We start from the raw sequence: 19,815 nt of genomic DNA on the forward strand, positions 1-19,815 counted from the left end.
ACAAACAGATCCTTAAAGTTAAAGTAAAGTGTGATAGATTTTAGAATTCTTCTTTTCAAACCCTTTCCAACGAATTATCGCACGACCCCCATTGCCATTTAAAAAATCTGAGGGGGTAGCTGTCAAGTGAAGGGGATGAAAGGGGTGACAATTTTTTTTATGTTATAAAATACCTATATTAAAATAAAAATTGTCAGGTCTGAGCGTTTGTCATCTTTGTCTTAAATAACGGAGTTCACTAGGGGGGGTAAGACTTAATATCCACACTGTATGTTTGACAATGTATTGAACAAAGATAGGAATACTGACATTTGTCGAAATACTTACGTACGGAATACGACCTTCCGTGCAGTAACAATATATTTTTTGATGTTCATTATGTACAGATGGTTCCTAAAAAACTGATACGACTCTGTAAAATTTGGTCATTTTGACAAGTGTATTTGATTAGTCTGACATTATATTATATTTATTATAAAAGACAAATAATAAAATAAACAAACAACAAACAATTGATTACATAATATGTTAATTCATAAATTGTAATAATTATTAAGGTATAAATATTGATATTATTTTGAATTCCTGCATTTCATAAAAAGTATATAAATGATAGTTTTTACATAAAATAGGGTTGTTGTTATTATTTTTATTATTATTAAGGAATAAAATAAACGACTTAACTCTACAATGTATTACAGCAAGAATTGTAACCAAACTCAAAGATAACCGGTCACTATCAGAGGCAGCAAAACATTATAACATAAGCACATAAGCAGAACCACAGTTTTTCTATTAATAACAAATGGAGGGAACAAGAAACTCTCGAAAGAAAGCGAGGGTCTGAAAAACCAAAACTATACTAAATTTAGGTATATAAAAATAAAACTAATATTTTGTAATATCTCCATCAGCATTGATAACAGCTTGTAGTCTTCGGTCCATCTGCATGAAAGGAACTATAAAATTGTCTTCTTCAGAGAGCTCTTCCCAAACCTGTTGTATACCGTGCCACAGCTCTTCAGCATTTTGAGGTATAAAACTACGCCGATACAACCGTTTTATAATAACCTCCCATACATTCTCGATTGGGTTTAAATCTGAACTGTAACCAGGCCATGGTAAGGTTTCGATGTTCTTATTCTGAAGTCACTGATTTATTATATTTGCAGTGTTAACAGGACAATTATCTTGTTGGGGGATAAAATTATTTTCTGGATGCAACTGTTCTACACTGGGAAATATGATGTTTTCTAGAATATTCAGATAAGCCTGTCCAACAAATCTGCCATTAATACGCCATAACATTCCCATTCCTCTAGATGAAATCCATTCCCTTGAATTGGCGCTAAAATGACCAGCTGCTCGATATCTATCAACATATAGAGGATTAAATCTATTATTATCTGGTCTATACACCCCAATTTTGCCCTTTTTAGAAAATTGAAAAATTTTCTCATCTGTAAATATTACCCTGTCGCAAAAATCTTGATTTTGTAGCTGATGGTTTAAAGCAAATATAAGAGTTGATTGCTACTGTTGTGGTGTAAGAGCTTGTTTTTGCTGCAGTTCCGTACCTAAGACGCGATGCTTTAATTCTGCGCCAAGTTGTTGTCTTTCTTCCCGGAAACTGTGATCATAATTCTTGCAGTTTTCACATATTCAAAAGGATTCTCTTCTAATCTCTCCAAAAGCGTACGATCTTCATGAGCAGTAGATATTTTTGGTCTTCCAGAACCTTGCTTTCTATCGAGAGCTTTTGTATTCTTCATATTTTATTAATAATAAAAACTGTTCTGTTTACGTTAAAATGGTTCGCTACGGCAGATAGTGACCAACCATCTTCTAATTACGTTACAAAATACACGTTAATAGTCATATCAGTTTTATTTGGAACCAGCTGTACAAGTGTGATCTGCTGAAATAAATTAGCTTACATAACTAGTATGTTATATCTTAGATATATTATATAAATATTCTGGATCAGGTAGGATTGCTGGCAGCAATTTTGCATAAAGTTTCATCATACAGACATATATATCTATTGCCTGTACTATCGAAACAATTTAAAATATTATTGTTAAAAAGATGAAAACCAATAACAGTAGAAATAAACCTCATAGGTACTACCTCATCAGTTTGATTTCAGAGAAAGCCATTCGACTGTGGATCAAATATATAGAATAAATAATTTAATAAAAAGAATACTGGAAGGATATAAAGTTTGTTCATCTGTTTTTCTAGCATATGGTGTAGCATAAGGGCTTGATTCACAAACTAGAAACAGTAGTACTATTTACTCTCAATTATTGAAATCTTACATTTTGCAACAAATTCTTCAGAGTCAAGCAAGAGGAGGCCTATTCTAAGCTGAAAGAAATCAACTCGGGGTACCGCAAGGTAGGGTATCGTATCGCTATTCTATCTACTATATTTTATTGATATTTCAGACCTTAAAGAAGATATGATAAGCACTTTCGCTAATGATCAGGCTTGTTTTAGACCGGTTTCATATCCCATATTTTCCCACATGTCTTTCGACATGTCCAGAAGGAAAGCTTTGCTTTGTTGGTTATTCTTACCAAATGGACGTTCCATTAAAGCCGATTATCTCTTATTATCCTTCGATATTTGACCTCATTCGCCTCTTTAGCAGTTTCACCATACCAAGCGAGCATGCAGCTGTTATCTATGTTCCGTCTCCTTGTGGAGCTGACTAGTACTGTTTTACTAGGATCGGCAAAGAGTTATTCCCTGTAGCATCACCTAGTAAGGATATTTAATGTTCTTTGTAGTGTGCTAGATAGAACATTGCCATATTTTCCGCTTACCATAATTAATAGAGATCATCCGCGTTGACCTGTACAATGAAAAAGAATAAGAAGTTTTCTTTTGTACAATTTAAGAAACTTGTGCTGTATGGCATTTACAGATAAATATATAATTCTATTATACAGGGTAGTCCTTAAGTAATTGTACAAAAAAAACAGTAGATTCTACGCTTTAAAATATTACGATTTAAGCCAACTTGCTTTATTAAAATGTTAATATTAAGAAAGATACAGGGTGTTAAAGTAAAAATTTAAAATTTTATTTTTCGCTATAACTTTTACGTTTGTCAACACAAAATTTTTAACTAGGTGCTCTTAAGTATGAAAAATTATAACTTGATGCACACTTTGATGTAGCTGATAGAGGGCGCCGCATATGCTAGATATGTGGCATAAATTTTAACAAAAAAAGTATACTTGTTAATAATTTCAAAACTCAACAGTTTTCAAGATAATCGCAATTTATAAATCAGCTGCATAATAATTCTTAGTTGTGATATTTGTGCGGTAAAGCACTGAATACCTGTGGATAAGTATTAGTTTATTCTTATAAAAATAATTTAACATCACAAAATGCTTTGTTATGCATTTTGCTAAAGAAGAAGATAGAAGCTTCGCTTCTATCTTCTTCTTTAGGTACCGTATCCGTATTCAGACGATAGCCGTCATCATGTTTACAATTTCCTGAAACTTTTTTCTATCGCTTCTATAAGTTTTTATACTGGCGTTGTATTACTTTTTCGCTATTGTAACATACTGAGGCGAGCGTCACGAAAGAAGCGCCACGAGACGGTGTCACAAGTAGTGTCACGAAATCACGATCTTCACATCGATTTACTACTCTCCATCAATTCGTTTCTAGTCATCCTATATTTTTTAACGTTACTTGTTAATTAATTCCTTTCAAACTATAATCCAATTTTATTACCAACATTTATTAACATCTTATTTATTTTGTATAATAATTAAATTTATATAATGAAATTTACATTTTAGTAATAATTTAATATTTAGTCTGACTTTGACGGGTCTGTCAGAAGTCAACAACGTATGCTTTGTTAATACTTTAGCAGGTGGCACTATTAGCAAATATAATAATTTAATGAATTATTTTATTATAATATAATTTGTTTAAAATTATTTTATTAAATTTTAAAAATATACAAGACACATTATGAAGCTTCTCGTTAGTCTACAGTACCAGCTACTGTACCTACCACCTTATTTTTTGAAGCCAGTTTTGATGTCATCATTAGACAACCCCAATGCATTATGGGAAATTTTAACATAGTAGGCTGATATCACCAATGCTTTTGATAACTAAAAATAAGTCTTGTTTTGATTAATCAGTGATTTTTGTAATATCTAGTTTATTTTGGTATATTAAAGCAAACGCAGAAAATGCCGAAGCATAATTTTTTTTCCAATATGGATATGAGAGATATGATTGCTATTTATTGCCACCAACACTTTTACTGGCGTGCAGCAAAATGGGAGTATCTAAAAAGATACCGAAACAGGCTGCAACCTAATCACCAACCTTTAAACATCTATTTCGGAATTTAGGTGAAAGTGATTCATTTCGTCCTAAACGTGACAACTTAGGCCGACCAAAAATCATTACACCTGGTCGCGAAGATGAAGTAATGGTTCGCGTTGACGATAATCCTCAAGTTAGTACACCACGTTTATCCTCAGCGTTAGGAATCAGCAAAACTTCAGTTTTAAAAATCCTACACCGTGAGCAATTTCACCCTTAAAATTTTATACCTGTGTAAAATCTATTACCAGCAGATTCATTTTCATGCTGCAGATTTGCAGCCTTTTCCGTCGATAGAGGGCATTTCCAACATGAATTTAAGATTAACGTATGGTGTGGAATAATTGGTAATCATTTTTATGACCATGCGAGTTACCTCGTAATTTAAATGGTGAGAACTATTTACATTTTTTACAAAATGATTGTATTGATTTGTTGTAAGAATTGCCATTAAATTTAAGGCAAAATATGTGGTTTATGCAAGATGCTGCAACACCACATTATACGACGGCAGTGGATTGGTCGTGGTAGTCATTTTCCTTGGCCAGCACGTAGCTCAGAATTTAATCCGCTCGATTTTGGTGAATAAGGCGCATTGAAACGACGTATCTACAAGAATCCCATAAACATTCGCAACCAACTTTGGGAAAAAATAAATACTGCAGCAGTTTCTTTTGAAACAATGATGCTTTTAAAATTAGACGATCTTTTATGGAACTTATTGATAAATGTATTGAAGAAAATGGTGGACATATCAAACACTTACTTTTACAAAAAGTTTAATGTTATTTAGTTTAACTATTTTTTTATTTGTAAAATGTTTGGTATAAAATCCTATTATCCTATTATTTTGTCAAATCTTATTATTAATTATCCCACAGATATATTATATATTATATATATTATATATATTTTTTATTTTCTTTAACATTTCGTTAACTAATAACTTTTAGTTAAAGGTATTTCATACCAAAATTCAGAAGTATTGATGTTTTTGTCTATTTTTCCTTCATTACCTCGAGTAATTGCGTTAAATTATAATTATGCAGCTGATTTGTAAAACGCGATTATCTCGAAAACTGTTAGGTTTTGAAGTAAGTAACAGGTATAGCTTGTTTTGTTAAAATAATGTATCTTTAATATTTTTGGACAAAATCAGTAATAACTTAAAGAGCAAAAAGTTAGGCGCACATGTATGCCACATATGTAGCATATGTGGCGCCCTCTATCAGCTACAATAAAGTATGCATCAAATTATAATGTATCATACTCAAAGGTTTGCAAAAATTTATAGCGAAAAATTAAATTTTAAATTTTCGTTATAACACTCTGTATCCTTCTTAATATCAATATTTTATGAAAGCAAGTTGGCTTAAATCGTAGTACTTTAAACTGTAGAATTTACTGCATTTTTTGTACAATTACTTAAGGACCATCCTGTATATATTCTATTCTGTATTACTCTGAAATATGAATAATTTTTCTATCATACCACGTAATATCCTCACAATCCCGTTTCGTTCATTAAATTTGGTCAAATGTAAAGTAAAACGTTTTTTTAGTATCGTAGCTATTATCAAAATTAAATAGAATTTATAATTACAACGTACAATTCACATCTTGTATTTGTTTTAGGACAATAAAATTCTCGCGGACCAAACACGAAATTAAATGCATATATGGAATTATTATATCATAAACTTTTACAAATCTTATCATCATAATAAAGAGAAATATGAAATCAACAATATTATAACGGTTATAGTAATTTGCAATATGTAAAATTCTTCTGCTTCTTCTTTTGGTGCCGTACGCTATGCAACGTGTAGGCGTTTATGCTGGTTGGATTATTCGTAGGGATCCTTCCTCTGCTCTTTTTTTTTGGCATTAGGTGTGGATCCACACAGCCAAGAGCACTGTTAATAATTGTAATACATTAATTAGGCTGAGTAGTACTTCTAGATATTTGTATAGTACCATAGTACTTACTTAGCACATAAACAATGTTCGACACAATCGTCTACTCGGGATATAATGTTATCTGTACTAATTATTATGACTGATTGACTGATTCAGTTAAGTAGACAGGTAAATATAACTTCGTGGAATGATTTTGTATTATAGAATAGAATTTATTTAGACAATATACAAAAATAGTTTTGTTTTTGACAAGTCAAAGGAATAGTGACAATTTTTTACATACATACAATTTTAGCGAATTTAAACATTACAAATAGGTATTTAATATTAACAATTCTAGAAACGACAAACACACTAAATAAAAATATGAAAACGCCCTGACCAAATTAGTACTATTGTGTAAAAGCTGTACTTCGGTGCTCCGTTTTTAAATAGAAATAATGTTTCAAAAAGTGTGATTTGATTTTATGCTTAAACGAAAATAAGTGAAGACTTTTTACTTCATCTAGCAAAAACTTATGCAAACCAACATCAGTCGAATTATTTATGCTCTTTGTCAACCTAAAACATTGTGCTCTAATAGCATTTCTAGATCTTGTATCGTGATCATGGAAGTTGGAGTTTATGTTAAACTTACCTTTGTTGGCATTCATTAGCGTCTTATATTATATAGAGTGAAGGTAGTAGCATAATACCTAAATCCAAAAATACAGGTTTACAGTGTCCCCTATACTCTGCTCTAGCAAGTATCCTCACTACTTTTTTTGTAGTTTAAAAATTCGATGTGCGTGACAAGAAATAACCGAAACAGTTATTGCGTACTGTGGCTATGGAATAGTGCAAAGTAGCACATTCTAAGGGTACTTTTAGGAATCATATAAACTAAGTTGCGTATTAAAAATATACTTGTAGCAAGTCTAGAACTTAAGTAATCTGTATGAGCACTCAAATCCAAATTATCATCTAGAAAGATTCCTAATAGTTTAACACTATTTCTTGAGATATACTTCCAATCGGAACTAAAAATCAAATTCTGATTTTTCTCTTCATTTAGCTTCAGCCCATTATGTAAAAACCAGTTTTTTACTTTCTGGGTATCACTATCTATTTTAATTTTTAAATTATGCTGATTAATATCAGTATTAATGGGAGTTGTATCATCTGCGTAGCAAACACATTTTATAGGAAGAGTATAGTGAAATAAATCGTTCAGATAAATAAGAAACATCGTGGGTCCTAATATCGAACCTTGAGGAACCCCATATTCGACAGTGTTAAACTCAGAATAGCTGTTATTTAGAAAAACTGCATGTCTTCTATTTGTTAAGTATGATCTAAATAGATTAAGAGTGTTTCCCCTAATACCGTATTTATGCATTTTGTTCCAACAGTAATTCATGCGAAACACAGTCAAAAACTTTGGATAAGTCACAAAATGTCAAAAACACAAAATGACCTTCCTCCAAGCCATTAACTATATCTCTCACAATTTTCTATATAGCTAGTGTAGTGCTACACTTTTTTCTAAAGCAGTATTGATTACAGTGAAGTATTTTCTGTTTTTCTAGATATTCTATCAAACGAGCATTTAGAATACTTTCAAACATTTGGTTGAAAATGGGAATAATTGAGATGGGACGATAATTTCCAATTTCATCTAAAGCTCCCTTTTTGAACACTGGTACCACTTTTGTTACTTTTAATACACCTGGGAACAACCCTTCAGTAATACAATTGTGTACTGTACAAAATAAACCGGCTGCGGTGGTTAGGTCACATAGAGAGAATAAATGAGATGGAGCCGCCAAAACATATTTATAATCAAAGACTAGATGGAGTGAGAAGGAAAGGCAGACCCAGAGCACGATTTAAGGATCAGGTGGAGGAAGATTTGAGAATGTTGGCAGTACGAAACTGGAAAGCCAAGGCGAAGAATAGGAGAGAATGGAGACTTATCCTTGAGCAGGCCAAGACCCACCATGGGTTGTGGAGCCAATGATGATGATGAATACAATTATTACAAAGGATAATTAATTTGTCAATAATTATATCGATTGTTTCCACAATTATTTTTTTGTTTAAGAAATAAAAATCCTTGCTGTGTTAATTTTTCAATCTATGCAAAACGTTACTAATTTCAGTATCACTAATAGGTAATAAAAATAAAAGTCGCAAGGATAGTGTACACCTTTCAAAAAATCTATGGCTAGATTTTCATTTGTTGAATTAAAAGAACTGCTAATATATTTAGCTACTGAAGTAAAGTAATTATTGAAATCGTTTGATGTAATCGAGCTTTGACAGACTTTTTTATTTTGAAATTTATTTCTGTGATAATTTATAACTTTCCAGCTATCACGAGATATATTTTCTGAATTGGAAAAGAAATTTTCATAAGCCAGTTTTTCCTTTGATGATATTGTTGATTTATAGTGCTTCTTAAACTTTTTATACTCACTATATTCCTTTATAACATCAGCAATTATCTTGACTGTTGAAATATTTTCTCGCATTTCTATTAGTTCATCATCAAACCAAGAAATTGGAGCTTTACTATGAGTTCGTGATTTTTTTAATGGAAAATTATTTTAAGTTAACTTTACATACATTTCGGTAATAAATTGAGCTAATTCTGTTGCTGTTTTAAGAGAAACAACTGAAGGCCAGTCAACGTTATTTAACGACTGTTTTACCATCACGATGCCATTACTTGTTATATATCTTCTACGTGTATTAGCACTATAAATTTTTTCAGATTTTGCTTTTAAGTAGAGACATTGAGCAAGATGATCAGAAATACATGGGTCCACAATTCCACAACCTACTATCTCACTGCTTATGTTTGTTAAGATGTTATCTAAACAAGTTGCTGATCTAGTTGTGATTCTAGTAAATTCATAATATTTATGGTTAAGCCAAAAGTAGAAATTAGATCACATAAACTGTTTAGTTCATTAGAAGCTTTTTTGAAATCAATGTTGAAATGTCCAATTATTATAATTTCTAAAAAATTAGCTGAGCAAAACACCAATAACTTTTCAAATAGGTCTAGAAAAACTGTAAAATTCCCATTTCCGGTTCTATACACTGTTGCTAAAATAGTTTTATTAAATTTTTTTTACTGTTATCCTTTATTATGTTATTATTTTATTTTTTCTTTCATTCATTTCATTTTTCTTTTCATTGTTATTTCTTTTTTTTTATCAACATGTTTGTATTTTCAATAAATGTTAGTATAGATTTGAACACTTCTTTCCTATTATCGCATAGAAAATTTTATTTGTTGGGAATTTAGTACCAATTTTGGCGAGGTTTTCCATTAGATCGTTTATGTGAGTGATTTGCTTTCTACATTTTAGAAATATGTGGTCAAGACTGGGTATTTCGTTACATTATTCGCATATATCGGGTGCTAGTATTTTTATTTTGTTCAGATAGGCTAGGTATGATACAGGACCCAATTTTATTCTTGGTAATGAGAAAATTTTTGGTTAGCTAAAGGAGTAATTGCTGTTATATACTGTATTTTATGTTTGTAACAATAATTTACTCAATAAGCTGTTCATTTTTGATGTATGTTTTTTTATATACATATATATGTAGTCTGATAGACAATTCTCATCAGTTTCTAGTGCTCCTGTTTCTGTACTATCTTTTACAAGTTTATCCACGTATTCATTATATTCTATACCTATGTGCGCTTTCACCCAGTTAGTTTGTAAGTTATAGTTTCTGTCGGTAAGTTGACCCAGGAGCATCTGGATTTTTTTAACATTTGGGTGAATTTTCAATGCTTTTTAAAACCGACATTGAATCAGAAAAAAATGTAATATTCTTATAATTGATGGATTCGACCGTTACTTGATGGAAATTCATTTTATGTAACAATAAAACACTGAAAACTTTGTTTTCAAAACTTCCACAAAATTTATTTTAAATTCTTATCACTACAGCTGTTTCGGCTGATTGCCTTTCTCAAGTGATCTGTTTTTGGGATGGGTTTACACTTTATAGTCTCTAATGAAATAGGTTGAGGAGGGGAGAACTGTTTGTCTCAAGCTGGTCATTCAGAATTATATCTGTGTTTTTTAATTTGTTGATTTCCATAGATTCTAACAACGATAGCTTAAGGCCTTTATTTTGAATGTGTAGAATTTTAAATTCGTCATTAAAAGAATGATTATGATCTAGAAGGTGAAGTGCGTATGTAGAATCTGTTTTTCTATTATTGAAAGCCCTTTTATGTTCTGCTATTCGTTTATTAAAATTTCTACCTGTTTGACCAATGTAAGTTTTTGGGCAGTCGCCACATTTACAAACTTAAATACCTACAAAAGGGTATGTGGATTGACTACCTAAAAACTACCTATTTGCAGAGGAAAAACAAACGACGCTAGATCTGGAAACACCAAAAATTACCACAAAGGAATAACATAATATAAATGTACAGGAAGTTCGAAAAATACTTGAAAAACTGAAGAACAGAACAGCAGAAGGTAAAGACGGGATACCAAACGAGTTATTGAAATATTGTGGAGCAGCAAGCACAGAACAATTAACAACATTAATTAATAAAATTATAAAACACAATAAAGTACCGGAAGAATGGAGAACGAGCGAACTAATTCTACTATTCAAAAAAGGAGATAAAAAAACAGCCAGAAAACTACAGAGGTATAAACTTGTTAAATACTACGCTAAAACTTACAACTAAAATTTTATAAGTGCTAATAAATCGGAGGATAAGTTTAGCTGATGAACAACAGGGTTTTCGTAGTGGAAGATCGTTTACCGATGCAATATTGATTATAAAGCAAATTACTGAGAAATCACTAGAGTATAATAGACCAGCATTTCTGTGTCTGATTGACCTAAAGAAAGTTTTTGACAAAGTAAGACTCAAAGATGTAATCCATCTTCTGTATAATAGAGAAGTTCCCCTAAATATTATAAAAACTGTCGATAACATCTACCAAAACAACTACAACAAATGGAAGTCGGAATAGATGGACAACTTACAGAACCTATAGAAATAGGCAGCGGAATACGACAAGGGGATTCATTGAACCCCATGCTCTTCAATTTGATCATGGATGAAATCAACAAAACCGTTAACAAAGGAGGAGGATATAGAATGGGAAACAAAGAAATCAAAATACTCTTTTACGCAGATGACGCAATATTGATAGCCGAAGATGATGATAGTCTGCAAAGACTGGTCCACAGATTTAACATAAGAGCAAAAGAATTTAATATGACAATCACATCTCAGAAAACTAAAACAATAGTAATCAGCAAAGAACCAACTAGATGTAAAATACAAATTGATGGCATCAGTATTGAACAAGTAATGGAAATAAAATACCTGGGAATTACAATGCCAAAGAGATAAGTCACCAATAGGTAGAAGAAGTATCGGACGACTGCGCAAAAGATGGAATGACAACCGCAGTAAACCTAAACCGTAAAAACCACAGTGATGTAAACTCATTACAGAAAATTGGTTAATCAAATCTAGACATAATCATGAATTTTATCAACTTGTCAACAAAAATATCTATATTAGAATTCACTAGACTTCAGAGATTTCGATGAGCTGGAACTTGGAAGTATTATATTGGAGGCAGAAATTACAGGAGGCTACGGCTGAATTTGGGTTGTAGCGCCATTTGAAGAAGAAAAAAAAATATTAAAATCAAATGTGTCTTCCTTTTTATCTGTTTTTATATATAAACTTCTTTACTTTACTTAATCAGTAGACCCATTTGTACCTTTCGGTGTTGGGCCGTTTAAAATACAATTCATTAAATTACAATATTTGACAGTATTCTGAGGTGTCCTAACTCTTAACGAACTATCTCCATTCCTTCCTATTGGATGCCATCTGTATTGCTTCCTGCCAAGTCTTACCCTTACTCTGCAGTATCTGCGAGATGTCACTGTTCCATTCTTTAATGAGTCTTCCTCTTCTGTTCTTCCCTATTAGTTTGGCGTCCCACACTCTTTTTACTTGTCTATTATTGTCCATCCGGGTTAGATGTCCGAACCATGCCAATTTTTTCTCCTTGATTGAGTCGAGTATCGGTTTAATTTTGAGTCTTTCTCTTATTTCTTCATTTCTGATTCTATCAGTTCTTTTTACTCCTATCGTTCTTCTGAGGTATTTCATCTCTGCTGCCTGAATTCTGCTCTGATGTCTTTTGTTTAATATCCAATTTTCTGCTCCATATGTCACTGTAGGTCTATATATTGCTTTGTATATTGTCATCTTGGTCTTTGTTGATATTTCTTTGTTATTAAGGAATCCTCTATTTAGTGCTTGGAATAGTTTTCCTGTGTGTTCCATTCTGTTGTTAAGATCGTCCTCGATGTCTCCTTTGTTGTTGATTACTGTTCCTAAGTATTTGTATGAATTTGTCTATATTATTTTTTGTTGGTCTATCATTACTTCTATTTGATCTTCCGTCCCTTGTTTCCTTGATATTTTCATAATCTGAGTCTTCTCTTTGTTTACGTTTAAGTTGTATTTGCTTGCTTCTAGGTTACATTTCTCTAAGTTGTATTTCAGTTTTTTTGCAGTTTCCGCAATTAATACGATGTCGTCTGCAAATATACACATCTCAACGTTTATCATTTGCATTCTGTTTCAACGGATGCAGTATTTCTTGAATGTTTTCTTACATTCTTTCACTATCTCATCTATTACATTTATGAATAGCACTGGGCTAAGACTTCCCCCTTGTCTAACTCCTTGAGTTGTTTCAAATGGTTCTGACTGTATATTTAACATTCTTACTGTCTTTGTTGTTTTCATGTATATACTCTTTGTTGCTTCTATCAGTTCTTCACTTACTTGTTTCTTCTTCAGGCTTTCCCATATATCTTTTCTTTTGACTGAGTCGAATGCTTTTTCCATGTCTATAAAGCTCAGATATATATTTTTCTTTAAGGCTTTTTCTATTACTTGTTGCATGGTGAATATATGGTCTTGTGTGTTGGGTCCTTTCCTGAATCCACTTTTTACGTCCTCTAATTTATGTTCTATTTCTTTTATAATTTTCCTTTCTATTATGGTTTCGTATACTTTTGCTGCTACACATAGTAGTGATATACCTCTATAGTTCTTACAGTCTCTTGTGTTTCCTTTCTTGTATATAGGTATAATTACTGCATTTGTCCCTTCTCTGGGTATTACTTTTCTCTTCCATATTAGGTTATATATGTATAACAATTTTTCTTTTGCTTTTACTCCTATATATTTCATCATTTCTGGTGCTACTTCATCGCTTCCTGGTGCTTTTCCAATCTTTATCTTTCTTATTGCTTCTTCCAGTTCTTCTTTTTCTATAGTTTCTGGATTTTCCGTGTTTCTCGTGGATACTCTCTTGTTGTAGCTTTCCTTCTCCATTGTATTCGCTTGATTTCCATTCAGTATCAGCTGAAAATGTTCCCTCCATCTTTCCATTATTGACTTATCGTCGTTTATTATTGTTCCTTCCTTGTTCATTATTTGTTTCAGTTTGGTTTCTTTGTTGCTTCTTAGGTTTTACAGTGTTCTGTAAAATAATTTTACGTTTTCTGTACTGTTTTTTTCTATTTTTTCCCCGAATTTTTCCCAACTTTTCTTTTTCTCTTTCTTAACTATCTCTTTAACTTTTGTTCTTTATCTCTTATAATTTTCATATTTTTGTTGTATTTTGTCTCGTATGTATTCTTTCCATAATTTCTTCTTTTCTTTTATTTCTCTTTTCACTTTATCGTTCCACCAAGATGTTCGTTTCCCTCTGCTGTTATTTCTTGTAGTTCCACATATTGATTTAGCTGTTTTTATCATCGCATTTTTAAATTTTCCTCATTCTTCTTGTATTGTTTCTGTTATTTTATGTTCATTGTCCATCTCTTTATCTAGTCCTTCTGAGTATCTTATTTTCGTTGTTTCTTCCCTTAGTTTATAAATTTTTATTATTTCTTTGTGTTTTCTGTTTATGTTCTCATTTCTTTTTATTTTTTTTTCTTTTGCTTTTGAATGTGGTTTCTAGTAGATAGTGGTCACTACCAATTTCATAACTCCTTTTTAACCTTACGTCTCTTATCCAGTTCTTCTCTGTTTTTTGCACTATAGTTTAGTCTATAATTGATTGTTCGTCTCTTGATTTGACTTCTCTTGTGATCTTGTGTATCCTTTTATGTTGAAAGTGTGTGTTCATAATCACTAGGTTATTGTCTAGACAGAATTCGAGTAGTAATTTTCCATTTTTGTTTAGTTTTTCCTCCCCATAAGGTCCGATGACATTGTTCCATTTTTTGGTTTCTTTCCCCACTCTACTGTTCATGTCTCCTGTGATCACAATTTTCCCTGTACAATCATTTATCACTTCTTATAATTTGTCCCAGAATTCATTCTTTTCGTTTTTTGTTGCGTCCTTATCTGGTCCATAGCATATGATTAGGTTTGTATTGGTTTCCTCTGTATCCATTTCTAAGTCTACTCTTAGTATACGTTCGTTATAATATATTCAATTTTTTACTTTGTTCATACTCTCCTTTATCATGCACGCTACTCCTGCCTGAGCTCTCTTCGTTTCTTCCACTCCACTGTATATTAGTAACATTCCATTTTCTAATATTATTGATCCTTTTCCTTTTTTCTTTGTCTCAGTTATAGCTACTATTTCAATGTTCTTATCTTTAATTTCTTGTCCCAGTTCTATTTCCTTCCCATTTATACCTCTCACATTCCATGACGCCATTTTCCAAATTGTTTTGTTCTTTTCTGTTTATATATAAAACGGACGTTATAAGTTTGGAGTCTCCTGTACGTAAAAATAATCACTGTAGATTGTCAAAAGTTCTATAAGAAATAAACTAATAAACTTAATTAATTTCTGAGTTTTAAACTAGATCTTCACTACTATTGTTCATATATATATTTCATTTATATATCAAAGAACATTATTATCAGTTAAATTTTGTACTGCATTTTCTTTTGTTACACAGAGCTCTTGTTAAAAAGACAACAATATCAAAGCCCAGAACCTTAGGCAGTCCTGTCGTAAGCAAATACCGAAATTAATGAATGCAGTTCCGACTCCCAATTATGCAACAAAGAAATTTTATTATTTTGATACAAAATGTAACAAACCCCAACAGTAGTACAAAAGCTTCTATTAGAAAACTGCCAGGGTTTTAGATTTATTCACGAAACATCATAAGGAAAAATGCGCTCAATTTTCCTTTGACGATGTTCTAAAAGCACTTTATATAATGCTCTGCAGATAATTACATTAATAACTACAAATATCTTTATGGGTACCGCGAGTATGCTGTAAAGTAGTAGCTGATTGACAGATTTATAGAAAACAAAAACTTCGAATCAATATTGTTCTGAAGTTATTCCCTTGTGGAATTTAACTTTTGTAATTACTATGTAATGAAAAATAACTACAATTGCAAGATTGTCGACATTTAACTTTGAGGTAGGAAATCGTTTTTCAATGAAAGAAAAACATTTTCAAAGAAAATATTGCTTTTTCTCTTTTGATCTGATTGCTGCAAATAATCGTGTCGGATATCTGAAAATTTGCGCTTCTATATCACTGTAAATAATCGACATATCTAAAATATTCACAGCTCGCTATCACCATAGTCATTTCAACCAAAAGTTCCCGTCAAGTTTGTACCCTGTATATTATTCAATTACTCTTCGTTAGGTTACATTAGGTTTGGCTCAATATTGTAACGTTCAACTTGAAAATCGAATTTAATCGAATAGGATCAAATAGATCGAGTCATTTTTTTTTAATGGGTTCATAATGAACTAGACGAAACCCTTTCCGTATTTTATAACACATCGCCGCTTTGGCGGGAAATTTTTGTCGATTGCCGCGAGTTGGGTCAATATGATTGGTCGAGCGTACCAACCCCCAAGAGACTAGAGTCACCAAGTTTCTTAGCAGCAAATCTTAAAATCTTCACTTGTTTTGTTAAGGTGAAAGCAGCTAGTCGTTTTTTGGTACATTATAAATACACGTTGTAAGTACCGCCATGATTCTTTCTAATTTTTATTATAACTCATTTCATTACCTTTCGCATTTTTATTTCAAATCATTTTATCACCTTTCTTATCTTTATCATTTTCTTTCTTTATCATTAAATTATTTTATCGATCGTCTTTATTGATCTATTCGCACTGTTGATGGTTCTTAAAAAGGAATTCTTTTTAGGTGTTTGCACCAGATACCGACATCTACATTTAAAGTCCCCAAGATTCCCTGGATGAGAAATGTGATTGGTAATATAAAATATTTATAATCTCAAGAAATTATAATAAGTTTTCTTGTCATATGGATTTCTCCAGCGGCCTACGTTGTCGTTTTTGGGTGAGGCCCCAAATAGTTCTTGCCACGTGGACTTCTTCAACGGCTTCATGTAACGAACGAATGCAAATTTTAGATTCCCCATGTCTCTATTAACATCTTTATCAACGTCTGCTTTGCCTTGCAATTTTTAGAAGGCTCAGATTAAGGCAGAAATCTGAATTGTGTTTCGAAACTATTTTACGGATTTGTTATCAGATGTCGCTATTGCGTCCATTTCGAAGCCATTTTAGTGTTGATTCTTAAAGAAGTGTACGTGAAATCAAATCTTTACTGTCTTTTTCATTTTATTCGGATCTACTCTGTATGAGTACAAGAAACCAATTCGCTAATGATTTCTGCTTAGTTGAGGAGACATGTCGTGGAATGCAAATTTTAGATTCCCCATGTCTCTATTAACATCTTTATCAATGTCTGCTTTGCATTGCAATTTTTAGAAGGCTCAGATTAAGGCAGAAATCTGAATTGTGTTTCGAAATTATTTTACGGATTTATGTTGTAAAAGTGTCAAGAATACCTTTGGAGAGACTGTGTCTCTTTTCCGCACTCGTCGCTGTATACATAATTCATATGGTTTCTTGTTCAGATAGTCTTACGCTAGCCATGTTATTTTGGTAGATAGGAATGTTGAATTATGTTAGTGTAGCGATGGTTGATTTGACATTTTGTCAATGCTGTTAGCATTTTCAGCTGGCTTTTTTGTAGTTTCTAGTTCTAATAGTAACAATGTTTTATTGTATTCTGCAAATTTCCCTATCAGGTTCTTTCTCACTAGGAAATGGTCGTTAGCGCTGTAGCTCAATCTAAATTCAGCTTGTTTTCTACGCTTATATAAATGTAACTTAGTATCCAGTCTTTTTTTGATAATAGTTGTGAAAAGTTTATATATTTGCGATAGCAAACTGAGAGGACGGTAATTTTTTAAGTCTATTGTGTCTCACTTGTTGTGTAATAAAACAATAACTACAATGTTCCGCCGAGAAAGACTTTTTTCTTGGTAGATGCGTTCGGTGAAAACTTTGGCTAAAGACTGGAGGATCTTCTTTTCACCTAATTTGATCTCCTCGATCACTACTTCATAATTGCCAGAGGATTGGCGATTTTGAGCAGGTGCTGATCTTGTCTGTCGTTGTTCTTGTCATACAATTCGCGATAAAATGATTCGGCTAGTTTGGTAGTAGGAAGATGGTTTGGATATTCCCATCACTTGATATGAAGTGTGGTGTTGGCCTGGCAAGATTGCCATGTAGTTTCGGGCTCTCGCTGCATTAGCCCAACTGAGTTTATGTTCACTTTTCCAAAAGAAAGACGGATTGGACTTTTTCATTTTTTGAGTAACTTAACATTTATAAAATTGACCCAGGTCGTGCTGCTACTACATTGTAAACTATGTCAGGGATGCTAACTAGTCAATTTTTGTATTTTGCTTTAAATTTGCGACTTGCGTTATTTATACAAGGTTACGCGTTAGTAGATATATACTGTATTATAAGATACGTAATTATATTCTCGTAATTACGTATCTCTTTACCTGATATCACGTTTTGCCATTAAACTAAATTCGAATCGAATTTAATATTTGAATCTCCAAAATTTCTGTGTGTCCTTATGCCACAAAATTTTTGTTTCTTTGGGTGGTCTGCAGCATTTTCAAGTACGACTAATCAATGGACAAGTTGGATCTTTTCAAAAACTTCTTCACTTCTGCAACAAAGTCCTGATCAAACAATTTATTAAATACCTCTTTCTTGGTACAAATTTTACGTTGGTTCTTGTAGTAGGCTGGCAGACACATGTTTTTAAAATCTCTGGGATTTTATCTTATTCACTTTACGACCTCATGCAATCGCTTCTTTAGAGGATAAGAATGTTTAGTTGGGCAAAAGTCTCCAAAACGGACCACTGTTGTCTTCAGTAAAGATTTAATTAGAAAGAAGACCCAGTTTTTCTACTCTCTAAAATGCTGGAAAAATGATTGCACTGCAGATTCTTTGCTTGACAATTTTTCACCATATATAGTTAATTGATACCACATCGCTTTTTAAATTTATCCAGCCACCCAGAACTGGCATGTAAATGATCTTTCTTTGTATTTTTTTATAAAATTCGATTGCTTTTATTTTTAGAACTTCCCCGTATAAAAGAATGTGTTTAGAACGCTCTTGCATGTACCACAATGTAGAAAGCGTTTTCCATCTGTAGGCATTCACCAACTCTTAATGTTTGTGCCTCTCTGGTCCAGATTTCATCGTCTTCACGCGTGTATGTGTGAAAGATATGGCACGGAAACAAGTCCATCAACCACAGAATGTTTTATTTATGTTTAAAGATATTTTTTTGTTCTGGTTTGTAACTTTTTTTTAGATATATGTATAAATCACTAAAGTTATACTAATTTATATTTCTACTTTTACATCTTTAATAAAATTTATTAGCAATTCTAAGGTTTCTCTATTAGCAGTTGACAAAATGTGTGATAGACTTAACGGAAGCAAATAATTCATTTTAATAAGAGTTTGAATTAATTTATTTGATTTTTCTAAATATTTGTTGCATCCAATATAGATCTCCGTAAGAACTTATCTCACAACTGCTGGATGGTGCCGGCAATATATATATATATATATATATATATATGTTTGTTTTGAGGTTTCCGCGGGAGCTATATGTGCTGTCACTATTTTTCCGGGTTTGACTCCGCGTTGTAAAATGCTGGTTTTCTTGAAAACCATTGTTTTGGCGACGTTTCGGCAAGGTCTCACTTGCCATTCTCAAGCCTGGTGGAACTACTTCTCGTCGTTACTCGATTAGTACTGGTCGACTGGGCATTTCGGCGCTCGTTTAAATACTCTCTCGGCGGCGCGCGGGCTCTTGTGATTTGTCCTGCCTGTGTGCGAGTGGGCGGGGCCTTGTCTGGCGGTTTCGCTGTTTGTTTTTTCTGTGCGTTAACTGAAGTTGAATTTTTTTGGACGGTTCTTTGCAGAGCTGGTTTCCATGTTGTTGGAAGTCTTTGGGCATCATCTCGAGTGTTTAGGTTATTTGGATATTTTTCTATTTCTATGGCTTCCCTGATTATTCGCTTGGTTTTGTGTTCGATGTTCGCTAGCATTGTTGTCTGTTCTAGATCGATTGTGTGTCCTGTTGTTAG

General features: G+C 32.4%; 2 protein-coding genes across 8 annotated transcripts in view; both read right to left on the reverse strand.

Moving 5' to 3' along the window:
- LOC140447590 (methyltransferase-like protein 22) overlaps positions 1–19,815 on the reverse strand; it is a 540,943-nt gene that overhangs the window by 405,108 nt on the left and 116,020 nt on the right. The gene's annotated exons all lie outside the window — the stretch shown is intronic.
- LOC140448851 (uncharacterized) overlaps positions 17,305–19,815 on the reverse strand; it is a 31,854-nt gene continuing 29,343 nt past the window's right edge. The window contains exon 3 of the mRNA XM_072541972.1: positions 17,305–17,488. Coding sequence (XP_072398073.1) covers positions 17,305–17,488 — 184 coding nt within the window. The remainder of the gene's footprint in view (positions 17,489–19,815) is intronic.

Source organism: Diabrotica undecimpunctata, chromosome 8, assembly GCF_040954645.1.
Source record: "Diabrotica undecimpunctata isolate CICGRU chromosome 8, icDiaUnde3, whole genome shotgun sequence".
Lineage (NCBI taxonomy): Eukaryota > Metazoa > Arthropoda > Insecta > Coleoptera > Chrysomelidae > Diabrotica > Diabrotica undecimpunctata.